Source organism: Talaromyces atroroseus (assembly GCF_001907595.1).
Source record: "Talaromyces atroroseus strain IBT 11181 chromosome Unknown scaffold_14, whole genome shotgun sequence".
In the NCBI taxonomy this organism is placed as follows: Eukaryota; Fungi; Ascomycota; class Eurotiomycetes; order Eurotiales; family Trichocomaceae; genus Talaromyces; species Talaromyces atroroseus.
This window is the reverse complement of record NW_017971446.1, coordinates 147,080-165,294: the sequence shown is the minus strand read 5'-3', so window position 1 is coordinate 165,294 and position 18,215 is coordinate 147,080. Positions and strand designations below refer to the sequence as shown.

Here is an 18,215-nt window from a genome sequence, read left to right as displayed (position 1 = left end):
GGCTCTACCCTGTCACGCCCCCTCGTTTCGATGACTACTGGCAGCCCTTCCCATCTCTCGGCCCAGGCGGTGCAACAGCAACCCCGTGTATGCCACCACACTGTTCCTTCTGCCTCGCCATAAGGAACTGTCTCTTTTTCTTTCCCCCTTTGGACTGTTACTCGAATCCTTCCGATGCAGGTGCGTGAGCCAATAAAAAAAAAAAGAAGATAGCCCCTCTTCCATTTTCGTCCGGCAGATTGTCACCTGAAAGGGCGCCGCGCCCGCTCTGCGTTACCGATAAAATAATGACCTTCCCTCTCTCCCTGTTCCTTTCCACCTATGCGTGAAAGACTAATCTAGCTCTCCTGATGTCGTACCTGGGTCATCCTTCCCTGTGCGATCATGTCCGCTGACTTTTGAAGTTGCGCCAGACTACTACAGCTAGTCCCTACGAAACCGACGGGGGCTATACCACGAAACGAGGCCATGTACCGCAATTGTCGATAAGTGATGATAGTCACCATGTCACGGAGACCATTGGCCATCTGTACGGCGACAGTTACGATGCTCGAGATCAACGAAGATTAAGCTTCCTCCCGACGCCGCAGGGCGAAACCCTTTCGGTGTCGGCCCTCGCCCCGACCAATGGCAATTTAGACGCTGGGAGGAGAACAGGCGGAGGAGACAACAAGCTCAAAGTGGAAGCCTCCTCGCGGCCTACAGTGAAGAAACAGCCATCATATGAAACAGAATCCGTGCATTTGTCCCCCTCAGACGCCGCCAATTCTTCCTTTCCGCTGAACGATATCGATTATGAATCTAACCCCGATGCCATTAAACAAGAATACCACACGCTCGCTGCTATTCGCAGGATGTCGATGGACGTCACTGGGGACCCGGATTTGCCGTCATTCTCGAATGTGCAGGTGCCCGCGATTGCGCCGTCAGCAGATGCAGATGAGAATGATGCCTCTCGCTTGTTCTGGGTGCCTGCTCGTCTCCATCCGGAGCTAGCCCCCAAGGAATTCAAATCCTTTCTCGAAAGCAGGAAGGAGCAGATACAAAGAAGATCGGGCGATTTCTCTTCGAGCTTAAGCATTGAACCACAGGATTCTGGCGGGAGCTTACGTCGAAAACGGTCCAAGTTATCAAGACAAATAGACAGCTCAAACGAATACATTGGCGGCGCGGAGCGGCTGGAGCAGAAACGAGCAGAATCTCATGATGGAAAGGCCGATGCATCCAGCCCGAATCTACAAGAATTAGAAGAAATCGTTGACGACAAAAAGAAAAAGAAACAAATAAATAAGGACACATTTTCGATGCTCGCAAGTATTGAACAGCTCGACCTATCAGCATATGAGGATAGACCAATCCTCCCCGCGGCACCTCCGGGCCATAGTCTCAAACGCTCGACGAGAACCCAGTACCGGAAAGGAAGCTTGAAAAAAGGCGAACGTCTACCTTACTCAAAGAGACTTGGGAGAACCCCGGAGACACTCGGAGGAAATCCTTTTGCTAGTGCACTCGAAAATCCCCCGGCCATCAAACCTCTTACACGATCATCAACTGATCCTGGGCGCAGCGTCTCGGAGAGAAATTTCACACTCCAAGAGACAGTCAAACAAGCCGTGCCAGAGTCCAGTGCAGCGGGGTCTTCTCAATCGTGGCAATCGCAAAATAGCTCGAATGGCCGATCAACTATACACAGCCCGCCTTCTACCCAACCAGTACCGCAAATAATCGAAACACCGCCTTCATCAGACCCCCACCGACAGCAAGTGTTGACTAGCTTACAGTCTGGCCTGATCCCCGAGCGGACATCCTCCCATGAATCCTCTCCACTTCCGACCTCAGCATACAACAAGCGATCAGCACCGGCTTTGCAAAAACAAAATGCTTCGCCGCAGACTTTGACTGATATTGCATCGCATCCATCATCATTGCCAGGAACGAGCTCACGCACAGATAGTCTGTCAGTCATTCCAACAATCCCAGAAGAGAAACGATCCGATAGCAAGAAAAGCAAGGATAAAAAGGACAGCGAAGGAAGCCGGAAATCAAGTTGGCCTTGGTCGCGCGGGTCAGACGACAAAGAGAAAAAGAAGGATTCCGAAGGCAAGAAAAGCAAAGCGAAACATAACCACAACAACAACAGCAACAACAACAGCAATACCCCCGAAAGAGTCTACGAAAGGCAGGACAACACCCGACTCGACGTTCTGCAGAACTCCGTGGATAACGTGCCTCGTAAACGTGAGAGTTTGGTCCTGGAACGCCCTGTCGACCAACGATTGGAGGAGGAACGAAGAAAGGAAAGTCAGCGGAAGTCGTCTGATTCTAAGAAAGACAAAGAATCAAGGCTCTTATCTTCTATATTTGGTGGCAGCAAGAAGAGAAACGGAGGAGATCACAAAAAGAGCTCATCTCGAACGTTATCTCCGGAACCAACTTATGTACACTTAATACCGGACCATGACTACCCTTGGACGCGCTTTACAATTTTGGAAGAGCGAGCCATATATCGCATGGCGCATATTAAGCTAGCCAATCCCCGTCGACCACTTCATTCCCAGGTCCTTCTCAGCAATTTCATGTACTCATATTTGTCCAAGGTGCAAAAAATGCATCCGCAGATGTCGATTCCAACATCACCCTCTCAAAGAGCTCAACAGCAGCAGCAGCAGCAACTTCACCAGCAACAACAAGAAGCGGAGCAACCGGATGAGTACACCCAGTATCAACGCTACCAGGAGGTAAGCTTTCCCGCAAATATTTGTTCACATTTGCTCATGTCCCAACTAATATTGTCTATGAACAAACAGCAATATGCGGAGCAAACATATGAAGAGTACAGCTATGAGGTAGAAGATCACGGCGATCAATACGGATCTCATATAGATGACCAACAAGGTTATGAGGATGGCAATGCGTACGGAACAGGCCATCATCAACATTACGATGGGTCTTATGGATCTCTCGGAGATGTTGCTCAATTAGACAGCGACGAAGAAATGTGGTGAGATTGCTCTGTTGTGGTCAAAAATTTGAAGGTTGGGGGTTTATGGGCGTTGTTGTGCTTTGGGATTATATTCAGATTTCTTATGAATGCTTGACGAGGATATTGCTGTACGCCTGCTCAAGCATGCCCGGCTAAGTCTTTCGTTTCCCTCTATCTATTATTTATTTATGTTCTCTATTCATCTCTACTGGGGCTTGCACACGGCGTCAGAAACTGGGCATAGCGTGTCGAAGGAATGATTCCATCACCTGTTTGTTTTGTTCCTGTTTGTCTGCTTTCTTCTTTGTTTCTCTCTATCGAAATCATCGTTTGTCTTTCCATGTATCTCTGCTGACGACACATATGTATTCTCTTCTCATCGCATCCTTTTTACTCTGCTATGGCCCCATATGCGCTGTTCACTGATTAATGACTTGACTCGATGGGTTTCCTCTATATTTATCCGAATGAGCATACTTTGTTTCCGTATTGTTGAGTCCCTGGCACATAAATTATGCAATATGAGCAGAACAACAACAGAGCTCTTCATTACATCTCGACATATCCGTAATTAGTTGCTAGACGTCGAGACTGTTGTTATTGCACTATTCCATAAAAGGCCAAGCGGCGATCATCCATGCTGTCATCACCCGCCAAGTTAGGGGCTGTATCACGTGACCCTAAGCTCAGCCACGCGACGGAGACTCCGGGGCAAGTTGAAGAAAGAGTCTGTCAATGTTATTCAACACCCCGCCAGTCTCTCAACCAAAGGCAGGACGTCGTTACCGTTTTGCTATTTTCAATATTTCAAGCCATTTTCCGCTTTTGAACATCTTCCGACAACTTGACGTGTATATTGTCTATCCGTTTCGACGATTATACTCCTTTCCTTAGCGAAATCAACAATACACCGCAGCTAGCACAAGCAGCGCAGGCAATATACCCTTGAGGTGAATTGAGGCGGTTAGTCTGCTTCAAAAAAGCGAATCACGGACAAAATGAGTGACGCCTACGAACGGGAATCGTATGTCTCTCTCGTATCTCTTTCGGCGGCAATGACAATGGAAAGGGACGAATTGTATCAGGCATTATGCTAACCACATCATGGCGTGACTATACAGACAAAATAATGCGCTCCTCAATTCTCTGGCTCAGAAAACGTCGGCTTTGAAATCGGTTACGATTGATATATATGATAATGCGCGGAATCAAGAGACGCTGGATAACACTGTACTTTGCCCTGCCTCAGCTCTCTGGTTTCTTTTCGGTTTCTTGATACTAATCACAATGATTTGGAAAAATCAGAATGACGTTTTCTCGAATATGTCGACCAGTTTGCGAGGGAGTGCATCACGATTAACCCGTGCCGCGCGAGCAGGCGACAAAGTTGCTGTTATGAAAGTCGCCGGGATTTGTGCTGGGACTGGTGTTGTGCTGTGGCTTGTTGCTGGGTGGGTATTCTAGCCTATTTTGATCTGTTCTCTATGCAATTTTTCTTTCTTCTTTTGAAGCATTGAGGATGAGTACGTATTGACTACAGCGTTTTGGCGTTTATTTCTCAATTATTCCCGGGTTGATTACTCTTTTTGATGATACTAAATTTACCCATTTGTTTGCAGTTTGACTGTATTATTATAGTTAGTCTTGGGCATGTGTCTATATAAAATCTGGATCCATCAGAAGATCGAGTTGCTCAATGGAAGATAAGCTAGGGCTTGCATAAACCCGTATATCGGCAGTTTGCAATCATTTCCCAGGCAAATCCGCAAAAATTTGCTAGCTACCTAGGTAGACACTCTCCAGTGGCGTTCTTCTCATCCAGACTACTGCCCTTGACAGGGACAGGAAACCGTACGTCCAGGCCACTTCGGAATGAATGAAAGTGCAAAAGAATGAAGCACAGAAAAACGCGATTATCGGAGCCCAGGCCTCCTTCAGTCCGGCGTCATATGTCAACCGTACCTAGGTACACCGCGAAGCGTCTCTCCATTGAATGCATGTTGAAGACCACCTGCGCCGACAGGGAGCACTTCCTGCGGGTTAACTCCAGGCGCATTGCGAGGCACGTTGGTCAGAATGAGATTGTTTGTGATAGCATCCGAGGCTTGGGCGAGTCCTTTCATATTGACTTACGATGCGTATTGTGGCAATCCAGCAATCGTAAACTGTACCAGACATTTGTGAGAGCCACAGTCATTGAAGCCATTTATAGATACAGTCTGGCATACCGATGGTGTTGATTGATGTCGGCTGGATTAATCAGCGCCGGCTACTTTCCTAACCTAAACCCAGCCCTAAAAACCGTGCCTCTCCTGGCATGTGGGAGAATCAATATAGCTATGCTAGTCATTCAATATGCACCTATCTAACTGGCTAAGGTAGAACTTCCTAGTCATGCAGATCACCAGAGAAAACCCTGAGGGGCCTGCAGCGGTCCCTTTTTGGAATACGTAGTGGTAAATTTACAACACTCCAACAATGACTAGCTAAAACTCGGGCCAGGAAAAACCGCCGTACATCGGCGTTTGGCATATACAGAGTATACGGTATCTATCTAGGTAGGCAATACTGTAAAGGGATATATATCAAGGAAAGTATCATGGTTCACGAGACAAGCAAAGGTGACTGTCATGCCATCCATGTCCTTAAAGGACCGACACAATGCTACCAAGCCATTGACCTAGGTACTCTAACAGATGCTAGTCAAGAAGTATCTGAATATTATAATACGGCATGATTTTACACTTTATCCTATCGTAGTCACATTGCAAGGTAAAAACTCTGCGTTTCTTGTGCCATGGCGATAAACTCGTACCAGCTTCATCGAAGAATTGTTAAAGCCAATTTCTTGTGTTTCCACGAGAACACAAAAAATGAGTCCGCATACCTGAAGGAACGTGGTCATAATTCGGCACTTGCACAGATTTTGCCAGAATGTATGTTGACTCGCGACCCTCACAATCCTGGCCCTTCGTCCCAGCGGAACATAGTCGTGATTCGAATTTCTGCAAGAGGGTGAGCAGCCGAGAACGCAATTATGTCTTAAGGATGGTTGGGCTCAGCCGCCACCGTTTGGATGATAGAGAAACCTATTGTAGTAGTATTCTCGGGGCATGTTAGAAGTTCTATCTCTGCTGGTTTTAGTTGTGCCTGCTAAGCGGCGCTTCTCAAGCATTGTGATGTCCAAGCATGGACAGATAGTAGTCTCGCCAGCATACGGCATGCAGCGTGGCTTTTGGGGAAATGACCATTCAAGGACATACTCTGAAAATAAGGGGCGGCGCCATGCAGAGCGTCGATGAAGACTTCCACTGCAAAACTTCCAGCGTTTATTCGCAAGTCTATGGCGGTTCTATTCTATACCCGTACCTGAGATCATTATTGGGGTGTATTATCGGTCGTCTTTCAGTTGGGAGGGGGGTATAGGTAACCTTGGAAGTAGCAGTAGAGATATTTGCTTGTCAATGAAAGATGCTGGAGAACCTCGATAATTATCTCCGACTGCATCTTTTGCAACATTGGCTTATTTGACGGCTGAAGCCGGGATATGGAGGCTTCATACTGCGTGTATTTGTGATGAGGAACTCAGGATGGTGGAATTCCTGTTGCCTGTTTGCTTGTCTTCAGTTGGGGTTTCAGAGTTAGGGCTATATTGCCTAAACAGGCACCACCTCGAGTCATGGAAAACAACAACAACAACAACCATTTTTATTCTTCCTAATAATAAAACAAGAACAAGAGCTAAACTACGTCATGCGCCGATACGCCAATTTCTCATCTGAATAAAGTCAATAATACGCAGGTAAAGCATCCCTGTAATAAACAGACCATCTTGAAACCGCCGTGCATCGGCGGTTCACAGTCCTCCGTGCCAAGTTGGCAATGAATCAGAGTGAATGCGCATCGGAGCGCCCCGGCCAAAACTCTTCAACCTCGGGAAGCATCGGATCTTCGTCAGGGCTGATTCTAGACTCGAGTTTCTTCACGAGTGCTGCCTCTGATTGGCGGACGGTGCTGGTCTCACTCGCGGCCCGATAGTAAAAGACACGGCGGGACTTCCCGAGTCGTGTCTTTCATCAGAACGAAAAGTTCTATTCAGGCAAGTCGAGACCATAAAGTCGGCGTGTCCGCTTGCTGAGTATCGACTATCGGGCGACTGACAGCGGGTATTTTTGGGCAGCATATCGGCATCCCGTGAGCGATCCGATACTACTCTACGTAGGTACCCTTAGAGTCTAGAAGACTTATGCACGCAGGAAAAAGGAGACCCGTTGCGTTCTGCATTCATGTGATGGTATTGCTCAGCGTCAAGCAGCAGCAGCCGAGGGACTTGCTGACGATATCGAGTGCCTGTATGATTCAATACCTGGCCAGGTACAACAGTCATACGACTTTTTCCCAGAAACATGTTTTGGCAGTGGAGCATGATCTGCGCGTATTGTACCGTGTAATACCGTCACGTAACACCGTTGCAATACATACTGTAGCTAACTCGTACTATAAGGGTCGCAGCGATAGTTGGCTCTGTACGTAAAAAACATAAGCCTCTATCAAAGCTGCTGCGTATCGATAGCTACGTGACTAGCAAATAAACTACTCAAAATACATTAAATATAAGGTTAGATGATAATATAAGTTAAGCCCCCGTCGCTGTTTGCGGTTGCTCGCAGCACGTCATTAGTCAGTTGATTATCTAATAAGCCATGTAAGTTATTTCTGCCTGCATGCCTGATCTGGCATCAGGTGGTGAGTGTCAGCCCACCTACAACCACGCATCATTTGATATGCTCTTCCCTTCTTGTTGACGGTTCTGTAGAGCGTTGAACCGGAAAACCGAAAATCTCTGCTATCCAGCAGAGGGCAGAGAAAAGTAAAATACCGTACTGTATCCATCCGTAATCGGCACGGTGGACCCGAAGCAAAATAGTTCCGGCCTTTAGCCTGCGGAGGGGCATCTTGCCGTTTTGGTCTTCTTTTTCACTCCGTCCTTCTCTTCGCTGCCTATATTATATCTCGCGCCCACGCTCGTTCATCTTTATTTGCATCCATACTGATCTTCGTCTTCACCTCTATTGCAACCACCTAGTCTCCGAGCTCGTCACATGTGCCTCGCCCGAAAACCGACATGGAAGCTCTGAGTTTCCTCAGCGGTGGCGGCATTGCCAGCAGTGCCAAGTACTTTGAAATCAGGTAAACCTCGTTCTTTGGAAAATACCTCTCACCACAAGAGAACCCAGCTCATCTCTCCTTGCAGATTGGACGATCAATATGTGGTTTTCCGCGGCGGTGAGCATGAGGCTGCAAGCGCTCATTTGCGTGGCACACTAGTGCTCTGTCTGTCAGAGCCACTCACCATCAAGCACCTCAAATTGACCCTCACGGGCATGTCGCGCGTTTGGTATGCGCTCTCTTCTGTCCTTGCCGCTCTTTATAGGATATGGTTTGCTGACTGACTGAAACTCCTCAGCTGGCATCTCCCCGCTAGTGCAACTGCAGGTGGCCGCAAACCCTACAAGGAAAAAGTCTTCTTCGAGAAGGAATGGAAGTTTCGCGATGCCGGAAAGGGCAAAACAGAGACTCTCCCTGCCGATAACTACGAATTCCCTTTTGACGTCATCCTCGAGGGGTCTCTGCCGGAGAGCGTTGAGGGGCTGCACGATACCTGGGTTACATATCGTTTCAAAGCCGAGATTGGCAGGAAATATGCACGTGACATCATTATTCGAAAGCCCGTGCGCATCGTGCGGACGTTGGATCCCAGCGCTCTTGAGCTAGCGCATGCGATGGTAAGTTGACTTCAAAATCCGTCCGACCCTGTCCATTGGTTTGGAGCGGAAAAGAAACGTGAAGAAATAGCCAATCAGACCTCCGATAGCTTATCTCTTATTTCGTTTACTAGTCTGTCGAGAATATTTGGCCCAACAAGATTGAGTATTCCATCAGTACTCCCACCAAAGCTGTCATTTTCGGCGCATCGGTGCGCATTGACTTTCGTCTGGTCCCTCTTTTAAAGGGCCTGAAGATCGGATGCATTACCTCGCAACTCATTGAGACGCATGAGCTTACGATGAATCCGGATGACCCAGTGTCCGTGCACAATACTTACAAATCAACGCGGACAATCAAGACTGACGATTACGAACTGAACGAGGAAGAGCAGCTCGAGATCCTCGACGAGACAGTCGAAGGCTTCCAATTTTCGCGATCGTTGGAACTCCCCCAGTCATTATCGCGCTGTCTTCAGGATGCTGATGTGAAGGGCATCAAAATTCGTCACAAGCTAAAATTCCGCATACAGCTGCACAACCCTGATGGGCACACTAGCGAGGTACGTCTTTGTTCTTTTTTTTTCCCCAAGTATTATGGCGATGCTGACGAATCACAGTTGCGTGCCACGCTTCCCGTCTCAGTTCTAATCTCGCCAAACTTGAGGATCGACGACAACAACATCCTGGTCGAGGAGACTGCTATCTCACGTCAAAGGGCCGTGGACGATTTGACGCATCAAGCACCCCCTCTTTATGGGGAACACCAGTTTGACCGTTTGTACAGTGAGGTCGACGTGAGTGGATATCGCACACCTGGGCCGATCAGTGGTTCTGTTACTCCGTTTGGGGCGTTGAGCCGGAATATATCATCCGAAGATCTTCCTTCTTTGGAAGCCATAACGAACGGAGACATATCCGCCTCGGCGCTGCATAGCCGACTTCGGGATCTCCATGCCACTCATGGTAGTCAAGTCGCATCTCCAGGGCTCGATGCAGATCATGGTTCAGCGCCACATAACCACTCGTCAGACTACTTTAGCTTTGGCGGCCGACATTCCGGCGTCAACTCTCACTCGCATAGCCCTGAAGCAGGATCTCGTCGGGCTTCGGATGAACACGAACGCGACTACCTTGATTCTGGGCTGCCGTCCGGCATGGCTACACCGCATCATCCCCAGTCGATGGAAGTCGAGACTCTGAGTCGTGTCCCGAGCTATTCTACCGCCATTCGTTCGAACGTTCGGACGCAATACGACAATGGCCTCCCGGGCTACGATTCCGTGATCTCAATTTCGTCGCCGCGTCCGCCGCCTCTGCCGCAACAGGCGCATCTCCGCTTCAGCGGCACTGCATCACCTACGCGGATGTCACCGCTCCATGAGACGCTTCACCCTCCACTGTACGGCCAGCATAATCTTGCCAACGGATTGCACAATGATCTTGAGCGGCAACTTCGAATTTCGCAAGCTCGTGTTGATATGTAATCTCTCATTTTCCTTCCCGCCTACTGAGCCGGTGTAAAAAGATCATTCGCATTGTTATACGGAGTTTTTGCCCCTTCCTTTACTTTCTTCTGGCTTATTCTGGTCTTACACAATATACCATCATACTTTACTTTTTTTTGGGGGGGGATGTCCTCTTTAACCATGGGTTGGCGTCTGCATTGATAGTTTCATGTCACTGGATTGGGCGTTTTTATTCTTTCTTGTTTTCTCTATCCTTATCACAACAAGCAGCTCTCCATACAGTTACAGCAGTCTGGATGGGGAACAACAGCTACCCACGAAGATGATGATGATGATGAGACGAGACGATGCGTGTGCATGGACTGGATTGTTTCTTCATAGCTCTACTGCCTACATACTACATAGTATACGTAATTTGCACATCAATTAGAACATCATTGGTTCTCTGGACACTGTGGCTGATTAGTGCTTACCCCTTTTCTTAGTTCTTCGTGTATCTGAGGCTTGAGGCCCTGCATAATTCAGTTTTGTGTAGACATTTGTGAGTTATGTGCCCTTACGTATCCTCGGAGGCTGTGCACGCCATCCCGATCGGGTAAGGCGCCGTTGAGCCCCGTGAGATCATTTGTTGCCGGCGAACCTCCGTAGCATCGCTAACAACGCATCTATTTTCTTATATTCACAATCTCGCCCCCCTTTTTTGGCCTTTTCTTGTGTTTTATCTGTTGGATTATCTGATCCATAGCGCCTGTTCCTGCGCGACGGCTCCGGATTGCGCGGAAGTGAGTCAATTACCCCTGACCGTTTGTTTGCTTTGTCCTCCGAGGAACCCCGCGCCCCTCTCTATATAATGACGCTAATGATGCCGGTTTTTGAGTAAGGGGGGAAGAGGGAATATATGCTTCTCAGAACATAACACTACTGCATACAATAGTAATAATACCTTATAATTACAGAGAGAAATATGTCCGCCGCAACAGCAGGGCCTCCGGCTCTGCCGCACCGGTCCACGACGATGCACAGCGTCGCAACCAATGCTACGAGTGACGATGAGGGAGTTATGGGAGAAGATACTAGCGAGGTTTGCTTTGGTCTCTACCATTACTTATTGCTGAAATGGCTATTCACTAACTTTTCTGCTAGACCACGCGCCTCCTGCTCGAGCGTCTGCAAGCATGGAAACACATGTGCGGATATTTGGAGGAGTATATCGAGGCCACGGCCAAGTTGCAGAAGTCGCAGGCAAAGGACTACGAGAAAGTGCTCAAGGTACAAGAAGAGAGTGCCATTGAGTATGTTGGTTCTGGCTGGGTTGAGACTGACATGTTCTATTTTAGACCGTGAGCAACCCTCTCAGAGAGGGCCACCACTTCGACCAAAGCTTAGATGGCGTTTCGGGAATGTTTGAAACGTTGCGCAACAATACAAGGGTACGTGGTGTCTTTTCTAGATTCTGCATACACGTATCTGACCGTAGTGAACTATAACAGGGAGTGTCCAACATGCACAATGAAACAGAACAAAATCTCAAAGGCCAAGTACTCCCCATTCTGGACCGTCTCCACAAAGAGATCAAGAACAAGGCCAAGGAACTCAATTCGGGTGCCCTCAAGGGATCCAAAGCTGTCGACAAGGCCCGTGGTCTTACTCAGAAACACATTGAACTCCTCGGTCAGTATGCTGCTGTTCACGGAGCATTCGCCAGCAACAAGATCGAGCCGCAACACGACCCTTACGTGTTGCGCCGCGGCATCAACCATCGCCTGAACAAGCAGGTTATTGAAGAAAACAACAACCGAAAGGACACGATCACAGTGCAAAACTCGTTTGCCGAATTCGAAGCCCACGTCATAGAGACCGTGCAGCTCGCCATGAACACGTTTTTCCAGTTCATGGGCGCTCAACTGGATCAACATCGCGCCTTGTATGGAGACATCACCGGCAGCGCAACAAAAATCCCCGGAGACTACGAATGGGCCCGCTTCATCAAGCGCAACGACGGCATCCTCATCGACCCAGACCAGCCCCCCAGATCATTCAACAACATCACCTTCCCCAACCAGGACCACGCATCTACCAAGCCCACGATCGAAGGAACATTGGAGCGCAAGTCCCGTGCAATCATCAAGGGCTTCAGCTCTAGCTATTATGTAGTTACGCCTGCACGATACCTGCACTCATTCAAGGACACGGACGATTTTGCCAAGGATCCCACGCCAGATCTGACCCTTTACCTGCCAGACTGCGTCATTGGCGCCATTGACGGGGTCAAGTTCAATATCAAGGGCAAGGATGTCTCGGGTGGTAAAGTCGGTAGCGCGTTCACCACCACCACCGAGTTTCAGTTCAAGGCACACACCCCCAACGATGCTGAGAAGTGGTGGCGAGTCATCAAAGACTCAAGTGCAGCTGAGGCGCCTCCTGCTCCGTCGCCCATCAACACTGAGCCGAGCGGTATCAATCGTGCTCCCAGCCATTTTCACACTTCCCCTGGTGGATCTGCAGTGTGATCCTCACCTATATTATATATATACAGGTTATTTATTTTCTCTATTTCCTTGTGCTGTGTTTGTTTTGGATGATTTTGGTGTGTCGTCTTCTGCACATGAGAATAGTATTATCCTGATGGCCATCTGCCTATATATTACGCTTAAATATACCTATGAAAATGGTTTTCATCCCAACAGTGAATATATACCTGCTTCAAACACATACATGCGTATATACATTACATAATAAACGACTTATACCTTCCTCTCCCACCTCAACACATGAATATCCCTCTTTCCCCCTCCCCTACTCTCCGACAACACCGCACTCCCCTTTTCAATCGTCGCCTCGTGCATAAACCCACACTTCCTAAAGACGCCCACAGAGGCCTCATTGCCCACATACGCGCTACTCTTCAGCACGCGCATGTTCATTTTCGGAATGGCCCAGTCTTCGATAACGGCCTTCAGGACGGCACTCATTATTCCTTTGCCGTGGTAAGTGGGTAGCAGCCAGACTATCTCCGTTAGAATACAAATTATTAGATATATTGAGAGAGAGAGAGAGAGAATATACATCCTATCCCCCAAATCAAATCCTCATGCCCCGCCGGCAATGCAGCATTCTTTTCCTGGGCCGTTTTGCGCTCCGGACTGTCTACGGGCAGCTCATAGAAAGGGTAGTGATGGAGCAACAAATCACCGATTTTGGTCGCCTGTGCGATTTCTTGGTGTTCAATGTCGGCGTCTCCTGCATCTAGAAAAGAAGAAGATGGCGACGACGTATCCCGAATATCCCGAAACGGACACCCGTCAAACCATTCTCCCTGCTGCTGCTGCTGCTGCAATATCCGTTGAGTATCGGCGTGTCCTTGTCGAGCAAACGCGATTGCGTGCTCACGCATGTACGGATAAGGCGTGGATTCGAGCTTGAGGTAAACACGCTTGTCATTGAGGGCAGAGACGGCAGTGTTGATGTCGGATTCTGGCGGGGATTTCTCTACATTGTCTTTCTCTTCTCTCGCTTCTACGAGGCGTGGAGGAGTGAGGATGATGTGCGAATGCGGTGCCGGAAGGCGGATGTATGGTTCGCTGTTGTCTGTTAGGATGAGGACCATTTTTTTCTACCCCGGTCTGTCTGTTGATATCTAAAACTGTGAGGAGATGAGTAGTTGAGAGGGAGAAAGGAATACGAGGTTTTGTTGAGGATATATGTATCTGGGCATGTAACCTTGATCCTGCGGGGAGATAGTTAACGGGCACAGGATTTTATTTCGTGGTGAGTCACACTAGACTAAGGCATTTCGCTTGTCTCAGAACTGACTCTAAGCGTAGTATTTAATAGGCGTATTTATTTAGAAATAAATACGTAGTCGCACCCTCGTTTTATATACAAGTTCTAGATTGATACGGCCTTAACCGACGATTAGGATTACTCGTTCCAATGTTTTGTGTTCAAACAACAAAATGGTAGGTATCTCGTAGAAAGAATCAAAAGTAAACATAATCAAGCATATAAAAGTGCGTACTTGCAGATTGCCGCTCAGTATAGAAAAAAAGACAAGGAATACAACTTCATAAGGTTCATAGTGCTGTTCAAAAATCCTCCGGACTTTCAAGGTCCTGCAGTTTCTGTCGCAGAAACCGTCCTAGAGCAGCAGACTTCGATTCCAGCGCTAACAGTATTTCTGGCGACGAACTGAGGTTTAATGCTGCAAGACGTGCGAGATCATTGTCTCGGTCAATTTGGTATTGTGTCGCCAGTAGACTGTTCCCGTTTTGTTGTTGAGACTCGGCTTTGAGTGATGATGAAGGTGATGGTGATTCTACATGTTGTTGTTGTTGCTGCTGCTGCGACGACGAAGCTTCCTCTCCTGCCGGCGCCGACTCAGCAGACTCGACATTGGAATCTATTTCAGCGCCAGGACCAGCCGCACTCTTACTCTCTTCGACTGCTTGTGGTAGTTTCTCTGGCCCCACTGCAGCGAGAAGCACCTTATCGGCAATCCTCGTAACCACCGCCACCTGGTTCTCATGCTCGAAGACAATCGACCCAACATCGCCCAGGGATATTGACGGTGCGGTAACGAATGACGACGGGTGACTAGCATGCTTCACCCCGGTCAAGTTCCCTGTCGAGGCCGTTCTGGCAAACGATGTATATGCTGCACCGTATGTCGCGCTCAAGTTGCGTAGCTGGCGGGTTGACAATTTCGATGCATAAGCGAAAATGGCGCCATTGGTAGCAAATATTCTTTTTGTGTTGGCCATACAATGTCAGTCGCATTTCTCTTTCTATTCACCGCTGGACGAGAACCATGACTCACAGTATTGAGGTGATTTGTGGAGGCGCGAGGTTATCCTCTAGCAGATCGCTGAGGGCCTCCGTGTCGATCATCTTAATATCTGGGAGTGATGGTGTCATGTTGTCGTCCGAATTGGCATCGGCATCGCTCAAATCAGACTTAACGCTCAGGTCGGTGTCGGCGTCGGTCTCGATCTCAGAGGCGTCTGAGGGATATGACGCAGGGGCACGTGTGCAATCCTCGGGGAAGAAAAAGCAGGTCTCCCAACCGTCGTCGTCGTGATAGTCGTATTCGATTGGCTCCGGAGAATAGTCTAGGAGGTTTTGAGCGTATTGAACTTGGCAGCGGGCCCAGTAGGGGACGAAAGCGATGTCGTCAAGCCTCTGGTTTGAATGCAGACCGACCTGTTGCAAAGACGGCTGCATTTTAGTCAGTTGGTCTCAGAGATTTCGAATCGAGAAAGTGTATAGAGACGATTCACATAGGGGGATAGATGAGTTCATATAATGAGGGCTTTGAGCCTGGACTTTGTGAAGAGAAAAGAACTGGTCATGCGACAGCCAGCTAAGTCACCCATGGCTGGGCTAACCATAGTTGCTAGCTATGGTCGAGTAGGGGAAGTATTGGAAGCGTCAGGAAAAGAAGTCAAGTGGGTACACAAGCAGCTGTTCACACTGCAGAGGGAGCGGCGGTTAGAGCGGCAAATGCAATGCGGGCACCAACAAAACACCGAAGCAATTTGGACTTGAAAGGGATGAATGCGACTTCTGGCGGAAAAGCTAAACCATGCATACCTTCTTGGTTTCAGATCAAGCCGATCGTCTGGGGAGACAGCTGTGATTGAAGCACTGGACGCGCGCACTGCCCTCACAGCTGGCGAGACAAGGCAAGGCCTGAGCACGCTGTCTGAACAGGAGGTAGTTGATCAAGACCCAACTTCGCAGGTAACTCGTACTTGCTCCGTAGTCGACTAGTTGGTTAGCCTGCAGTCGTAGTCTCGTAGCCAACTTGTTGTTTGAAAGAAGGTCGGACGGAGGTGGTTTGGGTTGGTTGCGTTGCCGTCGGCTGTCCGTGTAACGGTGTAACTTATTTGCGTATTGGGCTTCCCAGGTTTTGTTACAACTGTATTTACCATACACAATACACAATACACAATACACAATACAGCTGACAGCTGACAGCTGTGTGCATATGAGCCAACTATAACATTAACCGTACGTATCTTGAACAATCTCATTCCAGGCCTTGGTATCTCAGCTTGATCATTCCTACCCAGTTATAAATTCTGTGACCAGGTAGGAAAAGGATGCTCGGTCGCACGGAGAAAACTGCAAAAGCTTCACGGAGAATTAGCGGCAACGTCATGCCCCGCCTTCCTTGAGCTTGGAGTAGATAAGTTTCCCTCCCACTTCTTCCAAAAATTTCCTCGCAGGACATCGCCATCAACCGACCCATGCTGACCCTGCGCACTCCCTCGACCCTGTTCAGATCTTCCAGAGCATATACTTTGATTCGAGGCACGTCCAAGTGGATCGGGCTTTCGAGAAACTGGCAGGCAAGCTGACAAGCTCTTCTTTAGGACGCTCGAGACTGTTCGGCACAATGGCCTCCACCACGAACCTCTCGACCTACAAGTTCAACCGTGAGACTTTACCCAGTGCGCTGTCCGCGTCAAGAATCAGCCAGCTCACAGTGATTTTTAGATACCATGATTCGGGTCAAAGACCCTCAGAAATCATGCAAGTGAACCTCTGCCCGCCTGCCCGCCCATAGCGCTGCTGACATTCTATAGTGGAATACTACAAGTTCCTTGGTCTAAACGAGATTCAAAAATTGGACTTTCCCGAAGCCAAGTTCTCCCTCTACTTTCTCGCATACAATGGGCCCGACTCGCTCTCTGGTAAGAACGGCTTCACGGATCGAAATGCCGTTCTCGAGCTTACCCACAACTGGGGTACCGAGAGCGATCCGAACTACAGCGTCGTGAACGGTAATACCGAGCCCTATCGTGGATTCGGACACATTGCCATCTCCGTAGACAACATTGAGGCTGCCTGCAAGCGCATTGAGGACGCCGGGTACCCCTTCCAGAAGAAATTGCAGGATGGTCGTATGAAGCACATTGCATTCGCCAAGGATCCTGACGGATACTGGGTGGAGATCATTCGGCGTCACGACGAGGACGTTGGAACAACGACCGATGTCTCGACCTACCGATTGAACCACACCATGCTCCGAGTCAAATCTGCCGAAACGAGTCTCAAGTTCTACCAGGAAGTTCTGGGCATGAAATTGCTTCGTACGTCAGAAAATCCTGATGCCAAATTCAACCTTTACTTTTTGGGATACCCTTCATCAAACCCGCCCGTGCGCGAGGGCGCCAAAAACCCAGTTTCCGAATGGGAAGGCCTCCTAGAGCTCACCTGGAACTACGGCACCGAGAAAGAAGAAGGCCCCGTCTACCACAACGGGAACGACCAGCCTCAGGGCTTTGGTCATATTTGTAAGTCTCCTCGAGAATTAATATTTAGCTGCAATTCACTAGTCAGTGCTGAAACCGCTTGCTAACACGCTTGTTTCTCACCATCTAGGCGTATCTGTGGATGATCTGGATGCTGCCTGTGCCCGCTTCGAATCGCTCAATGTCAATTGGAAGAAGCGTCTTACCGACGGAAGGATGAAGAACGTGGCTTTCGTCCTCGATCCAGATAACTACTGGGTTGAGATTATCCAAAATCAGAAATACACTGGCGTCCAGGAATTTTAAAGAGCCCGCCATGTGCGTCTTGCAGGATTGAACTGGGGTTCGAGAGCAGACGTTAGGTAGAGTTCTATTCCTGTAGCCAGCCAGACAATGCTATGTTACTTCTGTAGTTATTGTATCAAACCTGTATTGACCGTACAGTATCGTATCAACGAGCCGACACCGGACCAATCAGGAGACGGCATTTTCAGATGACATGATTGGCCCAATCGGGCTGGTCGTGGCTGCCCGCGGGTGGGCAGTTTCCCCGCATGCAAATCTGCGATCTGGAAAACTTCATCTCCATCTTTTCTTTAATTTTTTTTTTATATTACGTTTGAATTTTCCCTTCGCCCTCGTTTGACACCAGACACTCTCTTTGAAAGGAGAATTCTTGACTATAAGAATGGATGCTTGGACATAGCCCGGCGGGACAGCCCTAGATGAAATGAACGGCCGG

At 48.7% G+C, this 18,215-nt stretch overlaps 6 protein-coding genes across 6 annotated transcripts; 4 read left to right on the top strand and 2 right to left on the bottom strand.

Moving 5' to 3' along the window:
- Positions 1-30: 30 nt before the first annotated feature.
- Positions 31-3,005, top strand: UA08_08412 (hypothetical protein; the record flags this gene model as incomplete). Its single annotated transcript, XM_020263520.1, has 3 exons — positions 31-87; positions 414-2,738; positions 2,808-3,005. The coding sequence occupies 3 exons, from the start codon at positions 31-33 to the stop codon at positions 3,003-3,005; spliced, it is 2,580 nt and encodes an 859-aa protein (XP_020116454.1).
- A 5,103-nt stretch (positions 3,006-8,108) lies between these two features.
- On the top strand, positions 8,109-10,235 carry UA08_08411 (putative HECT-type ubiquitin ligase-interacting protein creD; the record flags this gene model as incomplete). The annotated part of the gene is made up of 5 exons (XM_020263519.1): positions 8,109-8,173; positions 8,238-8,381; positions 8,451-8,769; positions 8,883-9,311; positions 9,369-10,235. 5 exons carry the CDS (start codon positions 8,109-8,111, stop codon positions 10,233-10,235), a joined length of 1,824 nt encoding a protein of 607 aa, XP_020116453.1.
- Positions 10,236-11,181: 946 nt separating this feature from the next.
- Positions 11,182-12,727, top strand: UA08_08410 (hypothetical protein; the record flags this gene model as incomplete). The annotated part of the gene is made up of 4 exons (XM_020263518.1): positions 11,182-11,298; positions 11,361-11,486; positions 11,555-11,647; positions 11,708-12,727. The coding sequence occupies 4 exons, from the start codon at positions 11,182-11,184 to the stop codon at positions 12,725-12,727; spliced, it is 1,356 nt and encodes a 451-aa protein (XP_020116452.1).
- Positions 12,728-12,767: 40 nt separating this feature from the next.
- Positions 12,768-13,824, bottom strand: UA08_08409 (hypothetical protein; the record flags this gene model as incomplete). Its single annotated transcript, XM_020263517.1, has 3 exons — positions 12,768-12,854; positions 12,968-13,224; positions 13,284-13,824. 3 exons carry the CDS (start codon positions 13,822-13,824, stop codon positions 12,768-12,770), a joined length of 885 nt encoding a protein of 294 aa, XP_020116451.1.
- A 478-nt stretch (positions 13,825-14,302) lies between these two features.
- Positions 14,303-15,437, bottom strand: UA08_08408 (hypothetical protein; the record flags this gene model as incomplete). The annotated part of the gene is made up of 2 exons (XM_020263516.1): positions 14,303-14,960; positions 15,034-15,437. The coding sequence occupies 2 exons, from the start codon at positions 15,435-15,437 to the stop codon at positions 14,303-14,305; spliced, it is 1,062 nt and encodes a 353-aa protein (XP_020116324.1).
- Positions 15,438-16,614: 1,177 nt separating this feature from the next.
- Positions 16,615-17,779, top strand: UA08_08407 (hypothetical protein; the record flags this gene model as incomplete). The annotated part of the gene is made up of 3 exons (XM_020263515.1): positions 16,615-16,654; positions 16,805-17,515; positions 17,562-17,779. The coding sequence occupies 3 exons, from the start codon at positions 16,615-16,617 to the stop codon at positions 17,777-17,779; spliced, it is 969 nt and encodes a 322-aa protein (XP_020116325.1).
- Between the last annotated feature and the right edge of the window lie 436 nt (positions 17,780-18,215).